Source organism: Eumetopias jubatus, unplaced genomic scaffold (genome assembly GCF_037043125.1).
Source record: "Eumetopias jubatus isolate StellerSeaLion01/CBP00866 unplaced genomic scaffold, mEumJub1_p1.0 scaffold_9, whole genome shotgun sequence".
Lineage (NCBI taxonomy): Eukaryota > Metazoa > Chordata > Mammalia > Carnivora > Otariidae > Eumetopias > Eumetopias jubatus.
Genome location: NW_028274815.1, coordinates 69,636,196 through 69,654,473, shown reverse-complemented (window position 1 = coordinate 69,654,473; position 18,278 = coordinate 69,636,196). Strand labels below are relative to the sequence as shown.

Sequence of the window (18,278 nt, the reverse complement as noted above, 5' to 3'; positions counted from 1 at the left end):
TATCATATCTGGATCAAAGCTTAGTACTGAAAGTTCACAGCCTTATACTTAATATTATCAAGACATTACTCACTAAAATCAAGTCATCTGGCATTCCACGTATCAACTGATTAGATTCCTACAGACACTGGGGTTTCATGGTATAACAAAGCACACTAATGAAAACAATGATAAAAAATTAATTTACGTGAAAGTGAACAGTAAGAATACCTCAGAAAACCTAAACATTTAAAGAACTCTACAAAAAGAATTATTCTTAATTCCAACCTTGATTGTTTTTTAAAATTTTTATTTAAATTCCAGTTAGTTAACATACAGTGTAATATTAGTTTCATGTGTATAATATAGTGATTCAACAATAGAGCTCTTTTAATGATCCACACCATTCCATGAGTCTAAAAAAAAATTAACCAAATTATTTGTTTCCAAAAATTGTTTATTCTGAGCTTTGCTTTTATAACTATGAACAGTATTTCCCCCCTAATACAGAGTAAGTTACTTAAAAATCATAACCTTTTCTGGGAATTTTTTATTATCCAAAAAAAAATTGGTTATAAAATTGCTGCCCTAACCAAGACTTAGGTTGAGAAAAGAGGGTATACCTACAAATCTCAATTTTATATTGTTCTTGAAAAAAAAACTAATTATCACTCAAAAGAAAACTGAAAAACAGCACCGACTATTTTATATTTCAGTATCTGCCTCCAATATTAATGCATAGTAGATAGCTAATGTTTGTGGAACTAGTAAGTGAATAACATAGCCATAATGCCTGTTATCATCAAGTGAATGAAACGCAATGATTCAGAATTTTTTTAAAGTAAGTATTTTAGGGAGTAAATAAATTTTTCTTGAAAAATACTCCATTTTCCTCTTTGTATTCTTATATATCTTCAAATTCTCTGACAGTCGCAACTTTCTGATCCAAATTTTCACACAGTTTACACACATACACACACACACACACATTTTGAGAATGGGCCTGAAATCCTCATAATGACCTACAAACATATGGTTGATGTTTAATTTTTTTCTTAAAAATTCCTTCTCAAGATAATACAGACTTATTAATTTATGTAAGAATTATTTCTCTCTTATTTAACTTTTAATGTTAGAGCCCATGTCACCTGACCAATTTGCTAGAACAGACCCACTGATTGAAATCATGTGCATTTTATTTTCCCAAAGAAAATGTTAATATTTCTCACTTCCTTTATTGGAGATTTCAGCAAGAGAGAAGATGTACCGGAGACTCATGATATTCCTATTTAATTGTAAGGAGCAGAATTTCTGATAACATGTTACTTATAATTTTTTGAAACAGCTTATTATTGGGAACTATTAACATGGACTTTGTCAATAACCTAAATTGGAATTAAAATTTACATATATTTTTATGTGCTCCATTTGAAGGTCGATGCTTAAAAAAAAATTTCCTCAAAAGATCTATGTTGCTAAAGAAAGAAAGATGTGATTAATTTAGATAAACATGTCAATACTAGTGCTTTCTGTTGGCCTGAAAGACGCTTTATTGTGAGTTTTATCTACCTTTATGCCATAGCAACCACCCATCTAAACTCCACCTTTGTGGGAATTGGAAATGAGCCACCTCCACATAGAGACACAGAGCCTTCAAGGCAAGACTCGATGAGCTGAGTACCAGCTGGAAGTCAAACCCCATTGGCCGGTATAGCTAGATGCCCTTCTGCAGGGTACAAGCTGTAAAACTGCACATGGGGTCCCTGTCCTTTGGATATACATCCTCTTACACATGACGGTCCGGAGTGTAGGTGCTTTGTTCATGGTGCCTTTCATGTCTTATCTCCCCCTTTCAATTAGAATAAAACTAGCTGTGACCCCCCCCCCATTTGGGGATCCTTAGCACAGATCTGACTCGAGATTAAACAAGGAGTTAGGGACCTGAGCCAAATACATTTCATCTAGAAGCTGGCTGGCAACCCTAAAAGTAACCAGGGATGTGGCATTCTGCAATAATTATTAGGTAAACTCATCAGACTGGCTCCCTCAAAAACAGTGGCAAATACCGGCAAGAGCAATTGTCCAAGGAGGTACAGAGATACACGTGAACTATCCCACACGATTCTTAAAAGGGAAGCCAGTCTTCAAAGGGCTGATGATTTTCTAATTGCAGTCCCTATATAATAATTCCCATTTGTCCTAAAGATAACTGAATTTAATCCCAGCCAAAAACACCCACTAAGAACCCAGTCCTTCTCGCAGTTGAAGACAGCTATCATCTGCTTTAGGAATATCTTTTTTAAGTTCAACATTTCTTGTTTCTTCAATCACTAAAAATATATCAAGATCTTATAGTCCCTGTATCATTTTGCCTGTTTGACTCTGAACACTTCCCAGAGTTCCTGTTAAAGACAGTACTAGGAATAGGCAGAATTTAATACTCTAACCCAAAGTAGAGCAAAAACATCATATCACCTCATTCAACATTTCTTTAAGCTCTGCTAATGCAGCAAAATAATTTAAGTATAGAAGAAATTTGCACTAAAGCTATGATTATAAACAATGGTACTATCTTCAGTGATTTATAAGACTTTTGAAGTTCTCCAAATATCCTAGAGGTATCATAAGAAACAATTATCTTTATTCATTTCTGAACAGGTAGAACATTTTAGTTTAATGAAATCTTTATATACCACAGAATTTTTATAGTGTTACTTTCATATTTTTGGTCACTTATCTCAGTCATTATTAGTGGGTTTCAAAGAAAAAAAACATTTATTGGGGCTCTCTGGTTATTCATATTAAACAAATCAATTAATATATATTAATTGAGCCCTGTATACTCTAACAGCATGCAATGTGAGAGTACAGAAATAATAAGAGGTCCTTGCACTCATGAGATAATCCTTCTGATGTAGAGAGATACTATCATTCATGAGATGATTTGCAGATTACAGAACAGCCTGAAAGTGCCCTCCACTCTGAGTGACCCAGGCTATCCAAACAGAAAGCAGTGAGGGAGAATCATGCAAAACTCTCTAAGTGAAGATCACTCAATTATTCAAATTGCCATTTTTTTCTCATGATGTGAACACATTTTGACTATTTCAATAAAAGTTGTGGTGAATAATAAGGACTTTTTGTACAAAATGTCAGACAAGGGACAGGAAATGAGCTTCTAATTCCATATTTTTCTCATTTTGACCATGATTCACTCACATCTATAAGATATATGCCTGACAGATCTTTAGGTTTGAAAGGCAAAAAGAGACCAGTACCTGGGGATTGTGCTTTTCAAGCTTACGCAGCAGGATATGAAGAAAAGAGGTCAGGATTTGTGCTAAAGGAACTGCAAAGAATAACATATTTGTCAGAATATGAGACACAGCTATATTTAAGAAAAGTTGACCTAAAATTGCTGACCATCTTATTGTCTGATAGTGCAGCTTTTGCTTCACTCTAGGCACTCAGGCTTTTATTCTCCTCACATCCATCCAAGAGTTCTTTCTTTTTTGAACGAGCTGGCTGTTCACGTTTATGACATTTTCTAAATCAGTCCCTCCATGTCATGCCTGTGTAACTATTCTCTCCACCTCTGTTTTTTTCCACCTAAAATCTAACCTTCATCCTTATGCTGAATAAATCAATCATAAATGTAACTTTAAAAGGTAATTTCCAAATTTTTAAAACTAAAACTCCTAATAAGAAAAAAACACATTAAGAAAAAATACACATGATCACATACAAAATAAGTTCATAAAAAATTCTATCCTTCAGATCTACAGGGCATTCGTATTCTCCATCCCTTTTCATTGTTTTCATTTTATTTAACTCCAATCCACAAATACTAATCATAAGGCACTGAAATAATTTCATGATCCTCTAAAGTAGTAGCTCCTAAAATGTGGTCCAGGAACCCCATTGTGTACCCAAGATGATTTCAGGAGATCCACAAGTTCAACATTCTTTTCCTGAAAGTATTAAAGCATCATTTGCCTTATTCACACTCTCATTCTCTAAGGAGTGTATGATAGAATTTTCCCGAAACTACATGATATGATGATGTCATCACTCTGACAGCTAATGGAAGATATGCTTCTATATTTTTTATTTAACATTTTCTCAACTTTAATTTATAATACAATAAATATGAATAAATATAACCATATAAACAAAAGCTCTATTGGTTTCTCAAAAATTTTTAAGAATTTAAAGGGACCATGAGACCAAAAAGCTTGAGAACCACTAATCTAAAGCAAGCTACAGTGTGAAAATCACTGATTTAAGTATAATCCCTACATGCGCGCGCGTGCGTGCGCACACACACACACACACACACACACACACACACACACACACTCCTTTCTACAACCCTCTATGGCCTGCAAAGCAAAGGCAACCTGGAACCAAATGTCTTCAACATTTTAGTCATGATTCTACTGTTCCCTACAAACAACACTCTACTCAACCAGAAACTCTATTCTAGGACCTCTAGCCATACCTTGTTCACTTCTGCCTTTGAGTCGTAGTTCATATTTTGTTCCCAAAGTATCTTTAAGCCTAAGCCTATTTTTTAAAAATTTTCTGACAAGATAAATCCTATCTATGTAACATCTGCAATTATTGGCTTTGCCTTTTGTTTTGTTTGTTTCTCTGTTTTAAGTAGGTTCCATGCTGGGTGTGGAGACCATCATGAGGCTCAAACTCACCACACTGAGATCAAGACCTGATCTGAGATCAAGAGTCAGACGCTCAACTGACTGAGCCACCCAGGTACCCCTGCCCTATGTTTTAAAACTGACCTTTCAGGACTCCATGGATTCATGTGGGAATACAATTATGTGGCCCTAACTTTCCACAGACCTGGGGATCCGCATTAGTTGATCAGAGAGCCCCATTCCTCTGGCATAACCATTACTACACTGTACAGATTATACAGGAAGGATCATACAAGGAGATACACAGGGAGCAATACCAATGCTAGGAGAAGAAGAAATCATGTTCTTTTCTTTGAGACTGATCATTATCAGAAAGGCAATGAGACCCATCAGATTCAGCAATGGCTTAGGGCCATGGTGGGAAGAATCCCACTTAGATAAAAAAAAAAAATGTTTTAAAAATAATATGAGTCATCCCTTGCTTAGAGATCTGTGTATAATCTTGGGTCCTTGTTTGGCACTGTTCCCAAGGATGCCTGCATCACCTCTATGTTCTGATGAAGACCTAGACTATCTTCTAATGCCTCGTCGATCTCTTTGAAGACACATTCTATTATTTTACTTTGTGACTACTATTCTTTTAAGTCTTTCTTTTTTCTTGCAAAATCAAAGGTGCAAAAAGGAACTGATTCTGCCTCAGTGTCTAAGTAGATGTTTTTTTGTGGGATTTTTTTGTTTCTTTTTTTTTGTTTTAATCTTCCTGAGAACTCTAGGAGGGTCATAATTTTTAATAACCTTTTGGAATCCACTCACTTTAATTTTTGTTTTTCCTTTGAGGATGACTGACAAATTGAATACTGGGTTATCTTAACAGTTTTCTTACATTTCCTTAGACTGCTGTGTCATGCACAACTTCTTGATTTTCATTTATGTTTTAGAAAGAAAATGTTATCTCCCCTCAAATGTTATCCTTTTATGATATAAGAAGACATACAACTTACACATGTGAAATAAAGAGAAATTCCATGCTCTTAAAATGTAAAGTTGAAATCTTTTAATTATAAATAGTAGAAAAGCAACTCATTAATATTCATGCTAATAAAGAAAAAACTGAAAATCTATTTCTATAATGTCAGAAGATCACAGTAATCAGGAAATGCGACACTGTGTGAATTTCAGTAAGATGAAGGTCTGAGTATACCACAGAGTAATCAATTAAATCACATTCTGAATGGCCTGAGGAGGCTTTGCTACATATACCTGAGATTCACAATTAAAATATAGCCTAGAAGAATTCAATGATTCTGTTATCTCCTTGCAGAAATAAAAAAGGATGTGAATCAAAGGTCAAACATGACTTCTCATGTTGAATTTAATTGTTCAACAGGTCATTTGAAATTTTCAAGGCATAATTTAATATTCTTAGAATTAGCACTTTTTAATTAACCAAACAGCATAATAGAATTACAAGGGTGAAAAAAACTTAGTTAAAATGACATAAACAGTAATTCATGAAACTCAGTATCTCTTGGTCCATTGATCATAATAGGATACCTCACTAACATTTAAAAATACTAAAAAGAAAGGGAAAAAAGAAGAGAGAGACCATTTAGAGCATATTCATTATTTCATCTTGGTTTGTTTTGCAAATGTAATTATAGCTATATTTTGGAGTCAGAAATGCTCGCTTTGTTCAATTTTTCACAACAAAAGAAAAATTCCAGTTTTATACAACCATGCAAAGCCTTTAATATCTATTCAGTCATATTTTACTATGAATATATTTAAACTATGTATATTAATATAATTTTACACATTATATATGTAAGATTTGCATTATTTTTTTTACTTTTTTGTGAAACACTTAAATTGTTTTTCTTAAATATATTCATGTATAACAAGACCACACATGTCCCAGTAAAAAATAATATAATCTCCATTTTAAAATTTTCATGCAGGAAATACTACAGGTTTAGGTGAAATTTGAGAAACAGTTAATTTTAATTCAAAATAATTTCTCTATTCAGCTGAAATATTACACAGCTTGAAAGTAAGATGAGCCTGTCCACAGCATTAAGTACACTCTCCTACCCTTTCCCACCTGTTTTCCATAATCTAAGTCAGGCTATAAAATTTATCTAAGTCACTTCAACCCTCTCATCTTTTTAAAAACCAAAGTACCCATTTAGTACACTATCTTAACTCACATCACTTTATAAATCCGCTTCTTTTTATAAAAATCATACTGAGTTAGGCACATTTTGCCTTACTCAAAAAAATTGCTAAATCATTAACAATGAGGCATTTCCTCTATTCTTAATCCCAAAATATAAAAAACTGTAAAACAAACAAAACTAAAGGAAAGCTCTCTCTTCTTGGGGTCATTCTTTTTTTTTTTTTTTCAAGACTTAACAGAATTTATTACAAGAATGCTTGAGTGGTTCCATGTAAGGCAATATATTAGTCTTATCTATTAACCAACAAATCAAAGAGAAAAAACTTATGATGCATCAACAATGAAAAGGAATTTGAAAAATCTAGCAACTAGTTCTCAGTACAAAAACCCTAAGTAAACTAGGGATAGAAGACCCTTAAATACAGTAGGCTGTTTAACAAAAATCACAGTAAGTATCATAGGCTACAAACACTAAAATAATTGTAGTTAAAACAGAAAATTTGCCAAGTTTCTGCTTATTATTATCTAGCATAATGGAGGTATAACAAATAAGACAAGAGAATGAGACCTTTTAAAGATTTAGAAAAGAAAACTCTTAGGTGACAGGATTTATATAATTCACCTCCCAACCAAAAGAAACTACTAGACCTAAAACAATTTTGTGAGATGGCTGAATTTAAGGTAAGTGTACAAATTCATTAGCTGTCCTCTATTCTATTCATCCATCCAACCATTCATGTAACATATATTGATAACCTGCATTAGAACATTGTACTAAAAAACAATCAGAAGGATGTATACATTTTAGTAATCAAAATATTCATTCCAGCATTGTTTACAATGCCAGCAGTTAAAAGGAAAGATGTCCAGTGAGAGATATTTACACCAGCTGGAAGAAAGAACTTCTCACCAATGGACAATGTGACAGCAGTTCTACCCCTATTCTCAGCACAGTATCCTGCTTGTTTAACAAACACACTGAAAACTCGCCAGTTTTCAAGAATTCTCCTCTTGGAATGGTAGCCAGCCACTCACAATGAAACCAGAATAAGAGGCCTGATGTGTACCATATAGGAATAAGAATTAGTTTTCTTTTAATTGCTTTATCATGTTAGTGGAGAATATAATTTATATTTTAAATTATAAATTACTTCACAGACTGACAAAAATTATAAAAGCTTATTTGAATTTAAAAATTATATACCTTCTATGCACAAAATTATGGACCAAGTCACGCAGGCTAATTCCATATTTTGTCTATGCCTAGCAGTGAATCTTACTCAACTTACAGAATCCCATGGTTTCTTACCGAGTACACTACGCAGAGTCTCACAAGGAAGGGATTCTATTTAGGCAATGAGAGGCTTCTCAGTAAACAATGCCATCCCAGACCTGAATAATTCAATGTTATTTTGTATATCCCTTCTTTGTCAAGTATATATATTTTCCTGGAAGGGAGGGTGAAACATCAACATTGGTTTCAAACATCTGCTTGTCCTGATTTTAACAAAAACTTGTTCCCTGATTAGGAGGCAAATATTTTGAGCAATATCTGGTTTGTCCTCTGTAAATAACAAAGTGAAATTGCTAAATGTAATGAGAAAAATAATAGGTAGCCAGCAACACAAACAAACCAAAACTCTACTCTAAGCTAGTTTTGCATATTATTCTCTTCATTTTTCTATTGTTGATATGGTTTTACTAGAGTTGAGTAAAATTCTAAAATGCTGCTTTCTTTAATCTGTAGAAGAGCTTTGTTCTTTACTTTTCATCTTCTGAATAAGTGACTGATATTAACTGATTAGGAATTGTGGTGGTAATTACGATGGTAATGAGCATCATTGTAAGATGTTAATCATTTAATAAAACCAACTTTTATTATGAAGCAAATTTAGAAGATGGGAGTAAATAAATGCATGTAAGAAAGTGGTTTTTTTTAATTCAATAAAGAAAATCCATAGATGCTAAGATACTATGTCAAAATCACAGTGGTACTGCACAGTAAAATTGCTATACGAGAAAATAATAATTACTAAAACTATCCCCTACAGCATTTTCCTGCATTTTGCTACAAATGCATTTATTTTAACTTAGACCACATTTTCTGTATATTTTTCCTCTATAGGTTTATATCCAGAAAGATTACCTGTGGTAGAAGAATTTCTACATAAATCCCAATGTATCCTCTCTCCTATTGAACAACTTTCCCTAAATACTTATTATTCCTTCTAGGTACAGAGACCTGGTATGGCATTAAAATGCATGTGTGTGGCACCAATTCAAATTTCAAACAGTGATTACAGAAATATTTTCTGTGATCATCTAATGTAAACTCTAAACCATTCTCTAGAGGTAGGGAACATCAAAATGGCACAACAGATTCTGAAATAAAGTGTTTATTTCCCCAAATTGTAAGAAACCAACCCAATTTATTCATTGTGGAAAACAGTCTCTTCAGTTATTTGTATTATCTGTTAATAGTAGTTTTTTTAAATTATGGTTTATATTTTTGTCATTTATCCATTGACCATGAACTGATTCAAAAGTTCCTAACCAAAGGACGAGTCTGCAAAATAAATCTTTGAGTTGCAAAGCCTTTGCCAGCTTTGGCTCAGAAATTGAAAAAGGAAATGACAACCACCAAAAAAAGGATTCCAGAGTTGAGTATGGATTTTGTCTTAGCAACAGGTAGTTTTTAAGTCCACAACTTCATAATTATTTAGATAAAGGATGACTGTATGTGTGTATGTGTGTGAGTGATCTACACACACACACAGGGGATTAAATATTTTTTTAATAATGGTTCAATAATATTAACAGAAATCAATCCAAATATCTTTTTTTAAAGAAAAGAGAAAAGAGGGGCCCTGAAAATAATTGACATATTCTTTTAATCATGAAATCACAAGGGGCATTTAAGCTTCCATCATTCATCTTGACAGTTTATAGAGGAAACTCCAATTTCATCCTGGATGAAGGAGTAAATATAAAACAAAACAAAACAAACAAAACAAAAAACACCTTGAAATAAATATCAAACAGGCAAAAAGCCATGGAAAAAGCCATACAGATTTATCTTGTGATTTAGCCTGCCAACTTCCAAGTTGATAGTTCAACTGTTTTCTAAAAATGATTGGTTTAAAACTATTTCTTGATAGTGATTTTTTTCAATTGCAAACAAAACAAAACCAAAAACTGAAGAACAAATCAAATCCATTTATAAGGCCCCAAGAATAAATTACTTTAGGCAACTCTGCTATTAGTTTTATTAATGAAAAGCCTCTCTTAAAGAAGCAAGTCATGCACTGAAACCATTCTGTTTTTGCAATTCATCAATAGTTAATTTGGAGTTCACTGGATACCTGCTCTGAATATAAGGTAAGAATGATTCTAACCTGCCATCAAAAAAAGCCCTTGATATTAATATTAACACAGTGTATTACATTCAGAAAGTGCTTCATCAATAATAGTTAATGAATAATTACCAGAATTTACCTGAACTGCACCTTCCAGAAACAAGTACAAGCATTCTTAAACCAAAGGAGTCAACAATGGGTCATTCAGCATCTCATGTAATTTTTTTTTCCCTTTTGCACTCAAGCTTATAAAACTTGCTTTTTGACTAGAATGATGTTGAAATTAGAAAAATATAAAAATAAATCTGTCAATATTTTTATACCTACTTGATACTTTAATGTGTACCTAATACTATCTTATTTTTAAGCCCTCTGCCAATAAATGATTCAAACTCAAAATTGTCTTACTTCCCCATTTTGCCCGATGAATTTTGTTCTTTTATGGTTTATACACATAATTTCCTGAAGCTTTCTAAGAGTCATCAACCACTTGTATTCTTCTCTAACTTATTCTCTTATTTTTTTTTCATTCAGTGATTCTTTCTGCTTTAAAAACAGATCTGTTGGTCAGGGAATTTTATATTAAGTCTTTATATTCACTAAATTAGGAAAGTCATCTTTCCTGATCAGAATTCACTATAAATTTATTATATTAGAGGTTCACACTTCTAAATCACAGAATATTTGTTGCTTATTAGTCCAGATATAGTATGATACCTTGGCTTCTACTTTTGCCACTTAATTAAGTCCAATTAAATGTTCTTAAATTTATATCTCTAAACTTCCTTCCCCAAAAAGAGAGGATGGAAGCTACTTTTTTACATTCAGGGTGTTAGAAATACTTCTCACTTTCTCCTGGATAGAATCTTCTTTTTCCAGGGGCACTATGGGTTGCTTTTCTAGCTCAGAGAAGGTTTCTTTCCTGTTTCAAGGAACACTGAATCAATATTTTCTGTGGGTGCTTGATAAAAAGTGGTTAAAGTCCCAGGGGCACCTGTGGCACCTGGTGGCTTATCTTAGCCTTTTCTTACAAAACAGACAAACAAACAAACAAAAACACTGGTATTTTTATTTCCTCATGTTCTGGGGAGCTCCTCAGAGGACAATTAACAAAGTATTAATAACTGTTGACCCTCCTAGGGAAAGGTTCCACATTTATCTGCCTATACATACAATTCAGGGCACTTTACCTTATCATAGAAATAGTTGTGAAAATTCCAAAAAATGGAAAATGTAAATAAAATATATACTATAAGAATTTGTCCATTTTAATGGAATGCACTGTCTCCCTTAAATCTGCTAGAAAGGATCTTGTCCATGAAAACAAATTTTATGATGACTTCCATGTTCCCCCTTTATTTAATAGGCAAGTATCTTAAAGGTAATTGACATATCTCTTCTATATAAAACTCCCTATATACTACAGTGGATAGACATTATCTACTTACTAACACACCTGGAGCAAAGACTGCATATTTAAAGGAATTATTCCCAAAATGCAACTCTGAAGATCAGGATGGAACCACAAAACTATAAAGAAAGTCTGAATGTTCTTTTTAAAAACTATAGTTAGAAATAAACTATAAACTGGGCAAAGATAATTAGCAGTTACAGACTGCTGATAGGTGAAACTATTTACCAGTTTTATAATGACAGTTCATCTTAATACATCTGAAAAACATAAAATGAGCTGTATTCATCATAAAAATGCTTTTGATTCCAATGACAGATGTACAGAAGCATAGTCATGGCTACCGTTCACATATGAACGAAGTTTTATGGAGCCATTATCCTGGCCTTCACCACATCCAAAGATCCTTTTATTGAAATTAATCTATTAACACATAGGAATTCTAGATCCCCAGTATAAAAAAGGTCACTAGAAAAGAGCAAAAAGAACCAGAGTTGAGGGTCTTCTCTATTATCCTGCCTAAAACTGTTTTTATATGACCCTACAGCTAAGAATGGTGTTAAAGGTTTATTTAAAGACTACTAATAGAACAAAACAAGTAAGAATATGTAATAGAGAATGTATATGGCCAGCGATGCCTAGAGTATTATCTGACTCCTTACAGGAAAAAAAAAGTGCCAATCCTTACTCTGTAGTATATACACTTTGCCTATTATATTTACCTACTATATAAAAAGTCTTAGATTCCTAGAAGAAAGACATATAAAGAGAAACAATCTTGATTTTTCCTGCTGAGTCATAGGCTGAGGATTCTAACTGGGACAGGAAAGAATGACTATATCTAAAATATATATATTTTTAAAAAATTACCACCAAATGTGAATGTATGTGTTAGAAGTTAAAAGTATATTGGGCTCTATCTTTAACACTGGTAAAGGCACCACGTTGTGTTCTTATTTTAGCCAAGATGTACTTTGGCAGAGGGAGGTTTCTTTAGGGAATATCAACAAATCAACTGAATTGCATTAAGAAAATTTGAAAAGATAAACAGCTTAATGAGTAATTAACTTATACTGTATCCCAAATTTTATTTACCTCTCAATAACATCTATTCCCTTTGTAAATACTTTATAGATTTAAGAATTTTTAGTTATGTAATACTAGGAGTTAAATCTGCCCATAAAGTTATCAGGAGATTGGATTGAGATTGCAGATCCAACACCTATCAATTTTCCTTTCTGCTCCAGATCCATGAAATGACAGAAAATAAGCTCTTAAAAGATCCAGAAGAATATCAGAGAATAAAGGAGAGTGGCAGAAACAGATGACAGATTTTGAGGGCTATCTTAAAAACAGGAAAAAAATAAATAAAACGAGGGAAGTAAATCCAGAGATTACCATAGACTAAAACACACATGGTGCAAAATGCTACAGAACTGGGAGTGAAGGAGGCTCCAGCCATCCAACCATGAAGTGCACTCCAGGAACCTGGGCCAGCTGCCTCTCTACTCTTCCTGACCTGAGAGGGGGAAGCAAGAGCTCTGTGCACCAATGACATTTACTTCTAGGCAAAGCTGTAAATGTGGTCAGTGAGGATGTGTGTGTAGGGTTCCTGGCTCCTGGTCCTGAGAAGAAACTGCTGCTACACCAGGTCCTGAAGCTCCTCCTCTTCATTCTCCTCCACAACCACCACTCTCACCATCATCACTGTCCTCAGCATCATCATCAACCAGCAATATTCATTGAGCTCACCACACTTTAGGGACTGTGCTAACCAATTTTATGTGTATCCTTTATTAAATCCTTAGCTCCAACAGATAGATATGATGATTAGCTCTACATTATAAATGAAAAAACTAGGGCGTGAAGGGGTTACAGAACTTTCCTGTGGTTATAGCTACTAACTTGTAAAGCTGAGTTCAAGCTCAGATCCATCTGGCTTCAAGACCCAGTTACTTAACCAGCAGAACTTACTGTTTTACTAAATATTCAACATGGAGCCTAATAGTATCACCAACATCCATGATAGGCATTTTCAAACACAGGGTTAAACAAAAACCTAAAAATCACTCTACATTTGAAGGATATCAACATTATGAAAGAGAGGCACCAATCTTACTAAAACAAGAATTCACATTGGAGAAAGAAGATATAAAAGCAAATATAAGTAATAAATACAAGTATAAATTTGAGGAACCTAAAGAAGACTTGTTGAGAATTTTAAAAATGGAGATACTGGAAAGTAAGTGTAAGACTTTTGAAATAAAAACTCTATAGCAATAGACTGGACACAGCTACAGCTCAAATTACTAAATTGGAAAATTGAGCTGAGGAGTAATTCCAGAAAGCAATGCAAAATATTGAGGAGGTCAAATGTATGGATGGAGAAAAGTTTAACAAACATGGACATTAGTTAAGGAAGTTCTCAAATCCATCTAATCAAATTACAGGTAGAATAGACAGAATAGATGTGGCAAAATAAAATTCCCCAAAGTGAGGACACACATGTTTGGTTCAGAGGTTTATCAAATGCTGATGAATATGAAAAAAAAAATATTCACAGATATCTTGATAAAATTTTAGAACATTTAGAAGGAATAGAAGGATATGTTTTTATTTTGAGGCTTTCTGCTGAAAATCCAAAAAGCTTCCAGAGAAAAGGAATAAAAAGTGCCCATATCAGAAGGAAAAATCAGACTTCTCATTTTCAGCCCTGGCTAGCAAAAGACCATGGAGAGATGCCCTGAAACATGTGATTTTGAAGTATTTGTCTATATAAAAAATTAAATTACAAAAAAATTTTAATTAAAACTTCTAAGGGAAGAAAAGACAACATAAAGTTTAAAAAGCCAGAGTTAAGCCTAGGAAACATATTTGTTCCCAATATAGCTGACAAAATATCAATATCCAGAGTACATAAAACATTTTATAACTCCAAAAGAAAAATGAGCAAAGATATAAACAGAGAAATTAGAGGAAAAAATAAGTAAGCAAAAATGGCCAATAGATACGTAAAAAGATGTCCTACCTCACCAGTGAGCAGGAAAATAGAAATTAAAATAAGCAGCACACTTTTCTCTTCATCAGACTGAGACAAGTAAAACATGATAATATTCTGTCTTGGTGAGGTGCTTAAAACAAAAGCTTTATATAGTGTTAATGAAAATATAAATTGGGAGAATCCCTTCCAGAGTATTCCCGTAGTTGTTAGCTCTTAGCTCTTAGCAATTTCATTCTTTCAATTCTATAATTTTTATTCACATTCGAATAAATATGCATCCATGTGTGAGTGAAATGTGGACAAATAGTTCCTCACATTGTGATTATCATGTAAACAATTTACTAGCAAATATTAAGAACTTCCTATTTAAGTTAGTACAGTCATCAGCGTAAAAAGTATTAAAATAAAGCAAAAATGGCACCCAGAAATCTAGGTGCTTTTTAAGGCATGGTCCGCATTTTCTCATTCCAGATATTCTTTCCCGTATACAAGGAGTCAGTTTCAGATTAACATATAACTTGTAAAATGCATGCTCTTTTGCCCACATTGTCAATTTGGAATTTGTGGTAACATATTTTGAACAACAATGCTCCCAGATCCTGTTACAAACTTCGAACAAAACTCTGAGAAACAAACTGAGGGTTCTAGAGGGGAGGGGGATGGGGGGAATGGGCTAGCCTGGTGATGGGTATTAAAGAGGGCACGTACTGAATGGAGCAATGGGTGTTATACACAAACAATGAATCATGGAACACTACATCAAAAACTAATGATGTAATGTATGGTGACTCCCATAACATAATAAGATAAAATTAAAAAAAAAATCAACAAATGGATTACCACATTTGAGTATATCTTATATGTATTTTAGGAAACACAACCGTTAACTAGGGTAAAACTGGAGGTATAATCTTCATGGTCACTGAAGTATCTTCCTACTCTACATTCAATTTGTGTGAATACACTTAAGGCAGCTTCTGAGAGAGGGTGCATATGTCCTGAGTGGAACATTTGCTGTTGGCTTTGTTGAAAGAGCTTGTCAATGAATCAATAATAATTCAGAATCTGGGCATTTCTTTGGGGATTAATGGCTAGCTAAGTACAGCTATTCAAGCCAAACACCATTAACCCCAATTGGTCCCTGTCCAGTTTGTGGTGGCTGCAGTGAAGGAGTACTACAAAATACAGACTTACTTTTTTGAAACTTCGTTCCAATGTGTCCTTAGCATGTATCTTTTGTAAGCAATCAAATAGGATTGATTTTAGAGGCCAAGCTCTCCTTGATATTCTATTCAATTCAGAAAATCCGTAAGTCTAAATCTGGATATCTACTATTGAAATCTTCACACACTAACTCAAGTCTATCCAGGGAACTGAGATAGTTCTGATGCAACAGTGATTTGTGGGATATGGACTCTTCCATAAGGGTCAGTTGTGTCTCTAATATGCAGCTAAGAGAAATAATGCACATGAGTTCCATCTATTCCTTACTTGTAGCCTGCAACATTGATGAATATCCCAGTGGCATACCTAAATCAGCTAATTCCTGATCTCTCTCTTTTTTATGGCATTGGTCCCATTTAACGACTCATCTGGTAAAGCAACCCAGATTGAAATAATACAGATTTCTTTTAACAGAAACTATTTGTATTTATTTTCTCCCCAAAGGAACACTTGATGAGGTGAACAATATGGTTTCATGCCTTTCATTACTATGAAAATGTGGACAATCAAAAATGCCAAGTCGTGGGGTACCCAGGTGGCTCAGTCGGTTAAGTGTCCAACTCTTGATTTCGGCTCAGGTCATGATCTCAGGGTCATGAAATGCAACCCCAGGTGGGGCTCCACACTGGGCATGAAGCCTGCTTAAGATTCTCTCTCTCCTTCTCCCTCTGCCCACCTCCACTCCCTCTCAATCAATCAATCAATCAATCATCAACCACTTAAAAAAAAAAGTACAGTCAAAAGGTTCTCACCAACAAGAGGATTCTTTGAAAAATGAGTGTCATGATATACAAGCCTTAAACCAAACAGAGAAGGTTAACCGTGACTCCATATTCCCTGCCCTGTTTAATTTCATATTACTTATGGTCTATAAACCAATACAGCCACAATGTGTATCGAGATACCATTCACTGAGGTTAAGTTATAATTCAGTGAAGTAGCAAAGTATTCTAAAAAGCTCCAGGCAGGGAATCAAAGCACAAACTTTAGCAGCAGCTATACCTGATTTGCAAATGCTTTTGCTCCCCTTTATTAGCTGTGTGAGGTTGCCTAAATTATGTATCTTGTCTAAAATGTTAGTTTTCCCTTCTGCAAAATGGGCGCAACGATAGTATCTACTCCATTAGGTTGCTGTGAGGATTAGATTATCCATGCAAATTCTCACAGTGGCTAATAGTAAGGACCCAAACACACATAGATTATTTTCATTAACATTTCTGTTGCCCCAGTTTCTCTCTTTGTAACACCCTCCCTCCTTGTCTTTCAATTTCTTTCTCTTTCATCTGATTTTCTTTTTCTCAAAACTCAGGAACTCAGGTCCTCAGAGAATTCTCGCTCTTTTTTTTTTTATTCAGTGCTTTTAAGATATTATAAAATTATGCTAATTTTTCCTAATTGGAGGGATGGTCAGTAAAACTTAAGCATCTCAGAAATAGAATATTTTGAAATTTACGAAGTTTTAGTTTCAATGTCCCCAGCTCTTCTTACACTTTTTAAATCTAGTCTCAAAATACATGCATAAGGAACACTTCAAATGCTCTTTTGAATTCTTCGCCCCTTACCTTACTAAGGAAGAATACTTAGGAAACACTGCTCTGCAGAGTACAGAGGGAAATCTGGGGATAATATTTTTTTTTTTTTATTCTGTCATCAAGCAGAGACAGAGACTTCGAATTCTCTTATCTCTCCTCTCCATTCTTAATACCTTTCCAATTTAGATTTGAACCCACATTCATCTCTGCATCCATTTTTAAAATAAGATTTCTGCTCCCCCAACTCAATAAGCCAACACCCTCTAACTTTCTTTTTCTCTTGCCAGTTCTTCCCTGGATCTCATGCCTGCATGCTGGCGGGAGTGCTGAGAGTGTCATAACGAACAAGTTTTCCCAGGCTGACGCCTCAACATTTCTCAAATCCTCGACTTCTCTGGGATATGTATAAATGGAGATAGCAGAGAATAGTAGTAGGGAAAATATGCACTTTGGGGAATCCAAGAGAACTGGGTCTGTGCTCTGGATCTATCATCATTCATGTGTTTATTTACTCTTTTCTTCATGTATTCGTACATTCCTTTGGCAAAATATTTCTTGACCATCTGCTGCGTGTACCATACTAGAACCTGGAAATACATTAGTTAACAAGACAGACAGCTTTTTCTCCCAAAGAAAGAGCAGTTTTTTTGTTGTCCTGAGTAAGCTTTAAGCATCAGGAAAGAAATTCTCAGCTCACACACTTACTGAACATGATAATTAAGGGCCAGATACCAAGACATAAACAAATATTTATAATTTTTTAACAATGAGGGGAATGGGATATTCCTTTTGACCTTCTCTCCTCCACTTTCTGCAGAGAGTGACCTCCTAAATAATGTATCTCTACGGGTGAAAAGAAAAGTCGAGCTGCAGCATCTCACTGACATGGATGCTTGTGAGAACAGAGAGCTGATTATAACAGGAAGCCTAGGCAAACCAAC

At 34.2% G+C, this 18,278-nt stretch overlaps 1 protein-coding gene across 20 annotated transcripts in view; it reads right to left on the bottom strand.

Annotated features, from left to right (window-relative positions):
- Window positions 1-18,278, bottom strand: part of NRXN1 (neurexin 1) — a 1,124,404-nt gene that overhangs the window by 1,075,200 nt on the left and 30,926 nt on the right. Inside the window, exon 3 of one of the 20 annotated variants that reach the window (XM_028103977.1) lies at window positions 3,258-3,269. The exons of the other annotated variants lie outside the window; for them this stretch is intronic. Coding sequence (XP_027959778.1) covers window positions 3,258-3,269 — 12 coding nt within the window. The remainder of the gene's footprint in view (window positions 1-3,257; window positions 3,270-18,278) is intronic. 20 annotated transcript variants of the gene reach the window in all.